A 13,418-nucleotide genomic window follows, 5' to 3' on the forward strand; every position below is an offset into this window, starting at 1 on the left:
GTATTCAGCTTAGATAACAGAAATATGCAAACGGATTAATATCTACCATTAATAATGATAAATGATGCTAGAGTCTTTTTGTGGAAATAAGATTCATTAGTCATTATCAGCCATAGGAAGCAACCTGGAAGGAAAAATATTTTTGAGAGCATAGGGTGGGAGCAACAATTTGTGTTTGTATTAGCATTTGATTAGCATCTAGATAGATTCCATAGGAATAGAGGAAAAATAAGATAAATTTTCACTGAATAATTGTCTCTATCCTTTTAAAGAATTAACTTGTTCATAGTGTAGTAAGCTTTTATTTTGTTTGTCTCTGATCTGTTGGAAATGTCACTTAATGATTTTTGTTTTCAATTACTCAATACCAGGCAAATCTTGCGAGAGAACAGTTGCTTACAAACCTTGTTACAACACTTGAAGTCACACAGCTTGACAATAGTCAGTAATGCATGTGGAACCCTGTGGAATCTTTCTGCACGAAACGCAAAGGATCAGGAGGCACTTTGGGACATGGGAGCAGTCAGCATGCTCAAAAACCTCATTCACTCAAAACACAAAATGATAGCAATGGGCAGTGCTGCAGCTCTAAGAAACCTCATGGCAAACAGGCCAGCAAAGTATAAGGATGCTAACATTATGTCTCCAGGATCAAGCTTACCATCTCTTCATGTTAGAAAACAAAAGGCACTGGAAGCAGAATTAGATGCACAGCATTTATCAGAGACTTTTGACAATATTGATAATTTAAGCCCAAAAGCATCTCACCGTAATAAGCAGAGACATAAACAGAATATATATAGTGAGTATGTTTTGGACTCTAGTCGTCATGATGATGGGGTATGCAGAACGGAGAGTTTTAATACTGGTAACATGACTGTACTTTCTCCATATTTAAATTCTACAGTATTGCCTGGCTCCTCATCTTCTAGTAGAGGAAATATAGAAAATTGTCTGTCTGAGAAAGACAGAAGTCTTGATAGAGATCGAGCAGTAGGTTTAAATGCCTACCACCCAGCTACAGATAACAGTGGAAGCTCCTCTAAGAGAATAGGAATGCAGATTTCTACAGCTGCAGCTCAAATTGCCAAGGTTATGGAAGAAGTGACAAGCATGCATATTCCACAGGAAGACAGAAGTTCCAGTTCCGCTTCTGAAATGCACTGTTTGACAGAAGACAGAAATACCACAAGGAGAGCAGCCACTGCCCATACTCATTCAAATACATACTTTCCAAAATCTGAGAATTCAAGCAGGCCGTGTCCTGTGCCTTACACAAAAATGGAATACAAGAGAGCATCAAATGACAGCTTAAATAGCGTCAGCAGTAGTGATGGCTATGGTAAAAGGGGACAAATGAAACCTTCAATTGAATCTTACTCTGAAGACGATGAAAGTAAATTTTGTAGTTACGGACAATATCCAGCTGACTTGGCACATAAGATACATAGTGCGAATCACATGGATGACAACGATGGAGAACTAGACACTCCTATTAACTATAGTCTTAAATATTCAGATGAACAACTAAATTCTGGAAGGCAGAGTCCATCTCAGAATGAAAGATGGGCAAGGCCTAAGCATATAATAGATGATGAACTGAAACAAAATGACCAAAGGCAGTCAAGGAGCCAAAGTGCAACCTACCCTGTGTACACTGAAAGTGGGGATGATCAACACATGAAATATCAGTCACCTTTTGGACAGCAAGATTGTGTTCCTTCATTTAGATCAAGAGGATCCAATGGTTCAGATCAGAATAGAGTAGGGTCAACACTTGGAATCAATCAGAAAGTAAATCAGTCCTTGTGCCAGGTAGATGATTATGATGATGATAAGCCAACCAACTACAGTGAACGCTATTCTGAGGAGGAACAGCATGAGGAGGAAGACAGACCGACCAACTACAGCATAAAGTACAATGAAGAGGAACATCATGTTGATCAACCCATTGATTATAGTCTGAAGTATTCAACAGAAGTTCCTTCCTCTTCTCAGAAGCCATCTTTTACTTTTTCAAAGACTTCTTCAGTGCAGAGCACTAAAACTGACCATATTTCCTCAAGCAGTGGGAACACATCAGCCCCTTCAGCAGGTTCAAAGAGGCAGAATCAGCTTCACCCAAGTTCTGCACAGAGCAGAGGCGGTCATGCTCAAAAGACTGCTTCCTGTAAGACTCCTTCTATTAACCAGGAAACTATACAGACTTATTGTGTGGAAGATACACCAATATGTTTTTCGAGGTGTAGCTCTTTGTCATCTTTGTCGTCAGCTGAAGATGAAATAGGACGTGATCAATCCACGCGAGTGACTGATACTACTAATACACTACAGATAGCAGAACTGAAAGAAAACAGTGGGGCTCTATCTGCAGAAGCTGCAGTGAGTGAAATCACATCAACATCACAACATATCAGAACAAAATCCAGTAGACTTCCAACTTCCAGTTTATCGCCTTCTGATTCCTCCAGACATAAAGCTGTTGAATTTTCTTCAGGTGCCAAATCTCCCTCAAAGAGTGGTGCGCAGACTCCTAAAAGCCCACCAGAACATTATGTACAGGAAACTCCTCTCATGTTCAGCAGATGTACCTCTGTAAGTTCCCTGGATAGTTTTGAAAGCCGTTCAATTGCTAGTTCAGTTCAAAGTGAGCCTTGCAGTGGAATGGTGAGTGGTATAATAAGTCCAAGTGATCTTCCAGACAGCCCAGGACAAACGATGCCTCCAAGCAGAAGTAAAACACCACCCCCTGCTCAAGGAGTTCAAGTGAAAAGAGATGTAGCTAAAGGTAAAGTACCTAGTGCAGAAAAGAGAGAGCCTGGTCCTAGACAAGCAGCAGTAAATGCAGCTGTTCAGAGAGTTCAGGTACTGCCAGATGCTGATACACTACTGCATTTTGCCACAGAAAGTACACCAGATGGGTTTTCTTGCTCTTCTAGCCTGAGTGCTCTGAGTCTTGATGAACCATTTATACAGAAAGATGTAGAGTTAAGAATAATGCCTCCTGTACATGAAAATGAACATGGAAATGAAGCAGAACCTGAACAGTCAGATGATACAAAGGATAACCAAGAGAATAAAGGAGAGAAGCCTTCTGAAGCAGAAAAAGACATCCTGGATGATTCTGATGATGATGATATCGAAATACTGGAAGAATGTATTATTTCTGCAATGCCTACAAAGTCTTCACGTAAAGCCAAAAAGCCTTCTCAAGCATCTGCTCCAAAAATACCTCCTCCTGTAGCCAGAAAGCCAAGCCAGCTGCCAGTTTACAAACTTATGCCTTCCCAAAGCCGACTACAATCCCAAAAGCATGTGAGTTTTACACCAGGTGATGATATGCCACGAGTATATTGTGTTGAGGGTACACCAATAAACTTCTCAACAGCTACATCTCTGAGTGATCTCACAATAGAATCACCACCAAATGAGTTGGCCAATGTAGACAGTGTGGGTACAGGGGCAGAGTCAGGGGAATTTGAAAAGAGGGACACTATTCCTACAGAAGGTAGAAGTACAGATGACTCTCAGAGAGCAAAAAGCATAACTGTGACTGGCCCAGGACTGGATGATGACAAAACAGAAGAGGGTGATATTCTGGCTGAGTGCATTAACTCAGCTATGCCAAAAGGGAAAAGTCACAAACCTTTTAGAGTGAAGAAAATAATGGATCAAATACAACAAGCATCTACATCTCTAAATAATAAAAATCAATCAGAAGGTGAGAAAAAGAAGCCAACATCACCAGTAAAGCCTGTTCCCCAAAACAGTGAATACAGAGCACGTGTAAGAAAAAACACGGAGTCTAAAAGCCAAATTAATAATGAAAGAAGCTATCCAGAGAACAGAGATGCAAAGAAACAGAATCTTAAAAATAATTCTAGAGATTTTAATGACAAACTTCCAAATAATGAAGAGCGGGTAAGAGGAAGCTTTACATTTGATTCCCCTCATCATTACACACCTATTGAGGGAACTCCGTATTGTTTTTCACGCAATGATTCCTTAAGTTCTTTGGATTTTGATGATGATGATGTTGACCTTTCAAGGGAAAAGGCAGAATTAAGAAAAGGAAAAGAAGCAAAGGAAATAGAAACTAAGGACTGCCCTAACGCGGAACAGCCTTCAAGTCAGCAACCAAGTAATAGGACACAAGTTTGCCAAAAACACCCAGCAAGCAGAAGCCAATCTAAAACTTTCTGTCAGCCAAATAAAGATATTCCAGACAGAGGGGCAGCTACAGATGAGAAGATGCAGAATTTTGCTATTGAAAACACACCTGTTTGTTTTTCTCGCAATTCATCTCTTAGTTCCCTTAGTGATATTGATCAAGAAAACAATAACAACAAAGAAGGAGAACCAGTAAAGCGAACTGAGGCTCCTGATTCACAGATAGAGTCAAACAGACCACAGACTTCTGGTTACGCTCCTAAATCATTTCATGTTGAAGATACACCAGTATGTTTCTCTAGAAATAGCTCTCTGAGTTCTCTAAGTATTGACTCAGAAGATGATCTTTTGCAGGAATGCATTAGTTCTGCCATGCCTAAAAAGAAAAAGCCATCAAGAATGAAGAGTGAAAGTGAGAAAAGTAATTCCAGAAACATAGGTGGTATGTTGGCAGAAGATTTAACACTGGATCTGAGAGAGATACAGAGGCCAGATTCAGAACATGGTTTCTCACCTGATTCAGAGAACTTTGATTGGAAAGCTATACAGGAAGGTGCAAATTCTATAGTTAGTAGCCTGCATCAAGCTGCAGCTGCTGCATCACTATCTAGACAAGCTTCATCAGACTCTGATTCTATCCTTTCATTAAAATCTGGTATTTCTCTGGGATCGCCATTCCATCTTACCCCAGACCAAGAAGAGAAACCTTTTACTAGTAATAAAGGGCCACGAATTCTTAAGCCAGGAGAGAAAAGTACACTGGAATCTAAAAAAGTAGAATCCGAAAGTAAGGGAATCAAAGGAGGGAAAAGAGTATATAAAAGTATAATTACAGGAAAAGCTCGCTCCAATTCAGAAGTTTCAAGCCAGTTAAAGCAACCACAACAAACAAGTGTGCCTTCAATTTCACGTGGTAGGACAATGATTCATATTCCAGGAGTTCGAAATAGTTCTTCAAGCACCAGTCCTGTTTCCAAAAAAGGCCCCCCCTTCAAAAACACAAATTCCAAGAGTCCCAGTGAAGGCCAAAGTTCAGCTAGCTCCCCAAGAGGAGTCAAGTCATCAGTAAAACCTGAGCCAGCTCCTGTAACTAGGCAGCTGTCAGGGTTGAACCAGGGTGGATCAAGTAAAGGACCTTCTAGATCAGGATCTAGAGACTCCACTCCTTCTAGACCTCAACAGCAGCCATTGAGCAGGCCTCTGCAATCTCCAGGCCGAAACTCAATTTCTCCAGGAAGAAATGGTATAAGTCCTCCCAACAAACTGTCTCAGTTGCCAAGAACATCATCTCCTAGCACAGCTTCAACTAAATCTTCAAGTTCAGGTAGGATGTCATATACATCACCAGGCAGGCAGATGAGCCAGCAAAACCTTACGAAGCAAACTGCCTTAACTAAGAATACCAGTAGCATTCCAAGAAGTGAGTCTGCTTCCAAAGGACTGAACCAAATTCTCGGTAGTGGTGCATCAAACAAAAAGACTGACTTATCCAGAATGTCATCAGCAAAATCTAGCGGAAGTGAATCTGACAGATCTGAGAGGCCTGTTCTTGTTCGCCAGTCAACTTTTATTAAAGAAGCTCCAAGTCCGACTCTAAGACGTAAATTGGAAGAGTCCGCTTCATTTGAATCTCTTTCTCCTTCCAGACCAGATTCTCCCACAAGGTCTCAGCTACAGACTCCAGTCTTAAGTCCCTCACTTCCTGATATGTCTTTATCCACTCACTCAACTGCCCAAACTAGTGGCTGGCGAAAACTACCCCCTAATTTGAGCCCTTCTGTAGAATATGATGGGAGACCTGCAAAACGTCATGATATAGCACGTTCTCATTCTGAGAGTCCATCTAGACTGCCAATCAACAGGTCAGGAACATGGAAACGTGAACATAGCAAGCATTCCTCATCACTTCCTCGTGTAAGCACTTGGAGAAGAACTGGAAGTTCTTCCTCAATTCTGTCAGCTTCTTCAGAATCCAGTGAAAAGGCAAAAAGTGAAGATGAAAAGCAACATGGAAGTTCTGTCTCTGGACAGAAGCAAAGCAAAGAAAACCAAGCACCAGCAAAAGGTACTTGGAGAAAAATAAAAGAAAATGAAATCCCCCAAATAATGAATGATCCTCAACATCCTTCCTCGAGTGCCACAGGTAGCTCTGATTCCAAAACTCTGATCTATCAGATGGCACCAGCTGTCTCTAAGACTGAGGATGTTTGGGTGAGGATTGAGGACTGCCCAATTAACAATCCTCGATCTGGAAGGTCCCCAACTGGAAATACTCCTCCTGTTATTGACAGTGTTTCAGAGAAGGGGGTTGTGAATGGCAAAGATTCTAAAGAGATTCAAGAAAAACAAATTCCAGGGAATGGAAGTGTTCCTGTTCGTACCATTGGCTTAGAAAATCGTCTGAACTCTTTCTTTCAGATGGACAGTCCAGACAAGAAAGGCAATGAAACAAAACCTCTGCAGACCAATCCTGTTCCCGCACCAGAAAGTAACGAAAGTACTGTGAGCGAGCGTACACCATTCAGTTCCAGTAGTTCAAGCAAACATAGCTCTCCGATTGGTGCTGTTGCAGCGAGAGTAACTCCTTTCAATTACAATCCAAGCCGTAGGAAGAGTAGTGTGGACAATAGTTCTGCTCGGCCATCACAGATACCCACACCAGTAAATAACAGCACAAAGAAACGTGACTCAAAGTCTGAAAATACAGACTCCAGTGGAACTCAGAGTCCCAAACGTCATTCTGGCTCTTACCTGGTGACTTCTGTTTAAATACATCAAATACTAAAACTGATGTATTAAATGCAGCAGCTACTTAGAAGTTTTGTTTCAAATGAAACTTCAAATGATGGGGATTGATTTTTTTTGTTTGTTTGTTTGTTTGTTTGTTTTTGTAAATAGGTTTGATTCTTGTTAGAGAGTCCTTGTTCTGGAAGCCATATTTGATAGTATACTTTGTCTTCACTGGTAATATTTTGGAGGAAAATGTGATCGACAGTTTGAAATAAAATTGCTAATGCAAGTATATTTGTACAGTATGTTTAACATGTATTTAATTAGCATCCCATCCCATAACCCTTTAAATATTGCTTGTCTTGAAATCATTGAACATTGCATATAGAGATGATGGAGTCATACTGCTTTATCAATCATTTCTAGACTACAGACTGACTAAACTACATCAGGGAAGAACTGGTATTATTTATGCAAAAAAAATATACTCAGTTTTAGCATTTGTGAGTCCATCTAACCCAATAATTAATCATGTGGCTGTGAAATTCACAGTAATATGGTTTCTGCTGAACAAGCATTCCCAGCCTGCTTTTGTGCATGAATGGAACTGATGGTTATTTTCTGAAGTAATGATAACATTTGTGGTCACATAATGTGCATAGATAGGTATGGTGTAACAATTTACACTTTCTTTATGCCCTGGAGAAAAGAAAAAAAAAAAGAAAAAAAAACAAAACAAACAAAAAAAATAGAAAAAAAGAAAACTGTGTAACTGTAAAACCTTGAGCGAAATTATTTCACCTGAACTAGATTTTATCTTCAAGTAGGTAGGTTTTGGTTTGTTTGTTTTTTTTTTCTTTTTTTGCTATGCTGTAACTTGTTGTATATTCTGGTATTTGAGGTGAGATGGCTGCTCTTTATTAATGAGACATGGGTGATGTCTCAACAGAGACTAAAATGAACATTTCAGAATAAATTATTACTATATGTAAATCGTGTGTGTTACTTTTGCATTACATAAAAATACAGTATTTTACTTTGAGATGTCACCTCTTAATATGTATAATGCACTTACACTTACGGCCTGATGCAGGAGAATCTTGCACCCTCAATATTCATTCTTAGTGACTGAAAATGGCTGTTGTAGGATGCTTGTAACAGCTGCAGGATCAGGCCTCAGGTCTTCTGTAATATAATTGTAATTGAGACAGTTTCACCCATCTCAGGTGCATAACAAGGCTAAAGGCAGGGTATTTCAAGAAGTCAAGCGGGATAATTGCTTTCATCACTGCAAACTGAAACAATATTACATGTATAAAAATGATATTTATAAATTGAAACTTTTTTTTTTTTTAATTGGGGATATAATGTAGAATGTGAAATAGTGACTACTGTGAGATGAAATTTTAATTCTATTTGAAATGGTCATGCAATTTTATTTTTTTAAAAAATTATAAAGGGAAAAATACCACGAGGATTTCATCACAAAAAAGTTTGTCATAGTGGAAAAAAATGATTTTGTATGCAAACCGGGACCTTTGCTGCCTCAAGCCTTTTTGATGCAAATATGGTTTGTGTTAGAACAGTGCTGAAAAGACAGATTAGTGCTTTAAATATATATGTAGGTAGAACTTAAATAAGATTTCATTTAAAGTAGAAACATGAGATAATAGAACATTAACCATTCTGTGCATGATTGAACACACCACAAAATTGCATCAGTTTTGTTCTGTGTCAGCTGGACTGTTCTTAAGTTAGCATTCTAAATAGTTGGTATTCAATAGGATTCAAGATGCCCTAAATTTAAGTAGCATTGAAATTGAGTAATTTAAGGTGATGGTAGGCTTAACACTGTTACAGTGTATCCCATCTGTGGCTTTTGTGCTTCAACTGCTATAAAGATTAGTCAATTTTATCTTGAATTCCTCATAAGACTTGCAGTGTTTTTGAACAGAATTAAGATACTGTCAGCAGTAAGTTAAAAGCCAATGCCAAAAATCCAAATTTCTTGAACAAGTGGTATCTAATTTTCTCTTTCATTTTTTGCCTCTTGTCAGATTTTTCAAGACGTGCTACATTTCTACACCACCTGGTGTAGCTCTTAACAAAAAATCTTCACAAAACTTTTAATATGAATATTGCCGTTCTTTTCAAGGTGAAATAGAGACAGACCTTGGTTTGTTTTGGAGTCAGGACTCCATCCTTGTGTTTAAAATAGAAGACCATCTTTCTTACAAATGATGTGATACATTTTTGTGATGTTTTCTAACTGATAATGTAGAATAGAATATTCTGGAGGTACACCATTTTACCTGGGATAGTCAGTTAATACCAGCCTGCATCTCCTTTGTCTAAGAATTTAAAGGTAAACTTAATCCCTATAAATAAATTCTGGTTTCAGTTTTGTAACTGAGGTAATCTAGAGAACATGAGGCAAAACAGTAAATAATTGTATGCATATCAAACACCAGAATGTATTCGGAATCTGTAGTGACTTCTTTAGGTAGTCTAGGAGGTACTTCTTTTTAATTGGGAAGTTTCTCTTAATATCCTCATAACTAACCTACCTTTGTAGCAAAGACAGACGAGATAAACTTTCTAAGTGTAAGGGTAGTGAAACACTAAAAATATGCTTCCCATGGGAGTTGTTACATTTCCATTACAGAAGTTGTAAGAGGAAGGTTAGGAAACATAAGGGGATGGACTTCAGTGTATTTCACATTGCCTTTGTGTAGAGAGATGCTTACTTGACCTTTTGAAATTCCCTCCCAAAGCATTTCTCTGATTCTTTATCTAAAAAGCTTCGTATTCATTAAGAGACTTTTAGAAAATTTAAGGACATACATGATGTTTGATTCATATTAGTGATTAGGAGACAAAGTTAGATTTTATGCTTAACTATAAAAATGAATCCTGGAAATATAAAATCAGAAAAGAGGAAAAAGAAAAAAGAAAAAAAAAAAAAAAAGGAAAATGGCTGTATTAAGTATATCTAGTCTTGTATTTTATTAACAGTGTCTGGATTCATGGTTGCCAGATTTGGTTTATGCTGCTAAAGTTTCCTCTTGCTCCTTGGTTTTATTTCAATGAGGTTGGCACAGCATGAACCAGGACAGCATCAGTGTTGAGGCAAAACAGAGGAAAGCAAGGAGCTAAGGAAACCAAGACTCAACATTACTGTTATTTGGGGATATACATTTTGATAGAACTAGTGATTGGAATGCAGACCTGCAGTTGTCCGTCATTTAGTTTAATAAAGCTTTGTGTTCTTTATGTGAAAAGTGGGAACATGTCTTCTCTGCAAATGTTTACTTTTAACATGTGCGTTCATTCTAGTTCCTTGCTGTATGCCACAGGTAATGTTATTGCTACATTTTTTTGAGAGCTTTTCTGACTAAATATTGCAGACTTTACAAGGGAACTCACCTATTTTTCATGTGCAGTCCTCTGTCAGAATATTTTCCTTTGAAACTTTATAGATCATTCTTAAAACTGTCAGATTTGCTAGCTCAAAAATTGAAAGCCAATGACCTTGCCACGATTTCCTGATAGTACTGGAATATTGTTTAAGCGGGAGTTGGCTTCAGAATACAAGTAATCAGTTATGCTGCTTTTCAATAAACATCAATTAAGGTAAGCAGCAGCACTCATCTGACCCTTCAGCGGTCCAGATTAGCTCTTAACTGGCAGAACTGGTTGGGAGGGGTTGGGTTGAACCTGCCTAAGTATGCTGAATTTGCTCAGTGCAAGATCAGACAAGCTGCCTAAGGAAGCAGAAAAGAAGCAAACAGCTAGGGCTGTTGGAAGGAGATTGGATCAAACCATTACTTGTGATCGTAAGCCAGTACACCAAGTCCCAGAACAGCTGTTAACCCTTTTTGAGACGGCAAAAGTCAAAAGCAAATCAAAGTTTTCTGCTCTTAGCTTGTTCATTTTCAGTTCCTGGTGAGTGGCCTGACAGCGCTTCACCTTTAAATATATCGTGTTCCAGGGGAGTCCTTTACCCTGGAAATCTCGACAGTTAACACGGGAAGTATGATGTTTGTAGAAAATAATTTGTTCTTCATCACAAACTACCAAATTATTTTTTCTACCATACGTGAAATTATATAATTTTAAAATTTGCAATATTAAATGCAATATTAAATCCTTCCAGCAGAACAATTTACTCTAATTAGTTGTTTTCTAGAGGGGGCTCGAAAAGGGTAGACATCTTATCCTGTCCCTAATGAAGACCGTACTGCTCATAGGGACGATCTAGAAGAAAGCTTAGTTGTCTTTTGTTGCTAGATGCCTCCCAGATGTCTTTTCACACTTCCCAATAAATAGTACAAAGAACCATAAATGTTGCTAACATTCCTGTGTAGACTTTCATCTACTTACTGTAACACCATGCAAAGCCCGTTCTGCCTATCTGACAGCTTTGTTCTGGATGAGATGTGTGACTTGGATGAATCAAAAGTGAGGTGTCCATTCATATGAAGCATGACTTCCTTCCCATGCTTAGACCTTTGAGGACTTTCTTAACCTCATCACTCAAATGTGTCCACTCGCTGCTACCACAGCCACCTCCTTTGCACTTTTAAGTATCACCAAAAGAGATGTCCCCACTTTTTTCATTTTAAATCATATATAGAAATGTCATTCTTGCTTCATAGTTTACTATATGCAGAGTAACAGATTTTATCTGTAAAACATGTTTTAGAGAATGTTAATGTAGATAAGGTTGAGTTTTTAGTCTGAATGTAAGTTGGTTGTGTGTTGTATTTCGATACATATTGGAAGTGCAAGGGGATTTGGTGTGGTGCTGAAGAGCTTAAGAGTTCACAACAGTCATGTAGGTATCAGTAAATTTGTGATGCCCAGATCAATACCAAGTGTGTATTTAATATCTACATTTTATGCCGTCAACTTTCAGATTACCGGATGTGCAGTTTGTCCATTCTAAGACTGGGTAATGCCTCTCTGGCCTTATTTTGCAAGCTATCTGTTCCCTAGGAAATTTCCACATAGTTGGACGTTCTTGTGTTTACAAATTTCTGCCACTTCCAGGAGTCAAGGAAATTAATTTTGTTGGTGGTGAAAGCATTCTTTTTCTTGAGTGGCCATGGAACAGCAATTAAGATAAGAAGGTGTAGGGGGAGCTTGTTCAGTCAGTGAAATGCACTTCCATCCGAAGTTATTAGCTCAAGACATACATACAAACTGAGCATCTCCTGGGCCCTGCTTCTTGGTGGGAATTCAGATGTGTAAAGCTCGAGCTGGCTCTCTGCAAGTAAATAAGTTGTTGTCCTCTGAGATCGAATACATTTTTCCCACCTATGAATGTTGTTTCTCTTTGATGAACTCAGCCCACAATTATCTTTCCTTCAGTTTTGTTGTTTGCTTCTGCCTGAGATGCATTACTGTTCTTATCTCTGTAATTAATTATTTCTTCAATTATTCTGATGTATTTTGCTTCACAGTATCCTAATTCTGAAATTAGTCTTGCGATGCATAACTTATTACTGGTGGTGTTATATAAAATTTCCTCCTGATTGCACCTTGTCAGAGTGGAATTCTTTTCTTGGCTGTAACTAAATCCTAGGTGTCTGCTGTACTAGAAATATGTTTTCATTTAAAGAGAAAGCTGCTGTTAAGATGATGACAAAGCATATCAGAACTAATGGTCTAAGAATCCATGCAGTTTTATTTTGGTATTAGTCACAGTTTAGATGAAGCTTAGGGAGACGCAAGTCTCACCAGCAGACTTCTCTGTTCTCATCCATATTTCATTTTAAAACAAACGACACACAACCTAGTTCTGACACAGTGTAATTCCATAACATCTTATTCACCAGAAGTTCACAAGAAAGTGTATTTCATTATGACTTTTAGCATGGCAGGCTTAGTTAATTCCAGTCCTTCCTTCCTTACTGCATCTAAACCCTGACTGCAGGCTGTGAGGGGACCTAGATTTGCAGATTCCCAACACACACATACAGACATGAACTTACAATATGCTTATTCTGTGCTCTTCTATTCGCTCTAGGACTGACATACAACTAGAAGCATTTAAGCATAAAAAAGGCTCTGTTGCCCAGTTACACTGTTGGGTGTTGTTTTTTTTCTAAAATAGTTCAGAAGGTGAGATCTTATTTCTGGACTGATTAGTTGGCACCCTATTTTTGAAGTGTTCCAGAGAAAAATACACGTATTAATTTATGTTCAGAAAGAAAAGTTTATCATCAGAATGTAGAAAAGGCAGCTTAATGTCAGCAGGGATTTTGAAAACTACAGGATTTGGAGTGTTTACATTTAGTAACAGTTCTGTACAAAATAACATTGCTTGGGCTGAGGGGGAAAAATGGAAACAGGAGTTTCGATATGCAATAAACAGAGCTTGGGTTTGCTTGTGAATCTGAGCTAGATCATATGTCATTACTAAGGTCTGTGGTGGCAGACGTATGGAAGGGCAGGAAGGCAGACGCAAAGATTAAGCTCTAATATTAATGTCTAGACACATGCCTCTGGGAAGA

At 38.5% G+C, this 13,418-nt stretch overlaps 1 protein-coding gene across 3 annotated transcripts in view; it reads left to right on the forward strand.

Moving 5' to 3' along the window:
* The window catches only part of APC (APC regulator of WNT signaling pathway), a 96,220-nt gene extending 82,802 nt beyond the window's left edge, over window positions 1-13,418 (forward strand). For all 3 annotated transcript variants that reach the window (XM_072360559.1, XM_072360558.1, XM_072360560.1), the window contains exon 16: window positions 372-13,418. In XM_072360559.1, coding sequence (XP_072216660.1) covers window positions 372-6,939 — 6,568 coding nt within the window. In that variant the 3' untranslated portion in view covers window positions 6,940-13,418. The remainder of the gene's footprint in view (window positions 1-371) is intronic.

This window comes from Excalfactoria chinensis, chromosome Z (assembly GCF_039878825.1).
Source record: "Excalfactoria chinensis isolate bCotChi1 chromosome Z, bCotChi1.hap2, whole genome shotgun sequence".
Classification (NCBI taxonomy): domain Eukaryota; kingdom Metazoa; phylum Chordata; class Aves; order Galliformes; family Phasianidae; genus Excalfactoria; species Excalfactoria chinensis.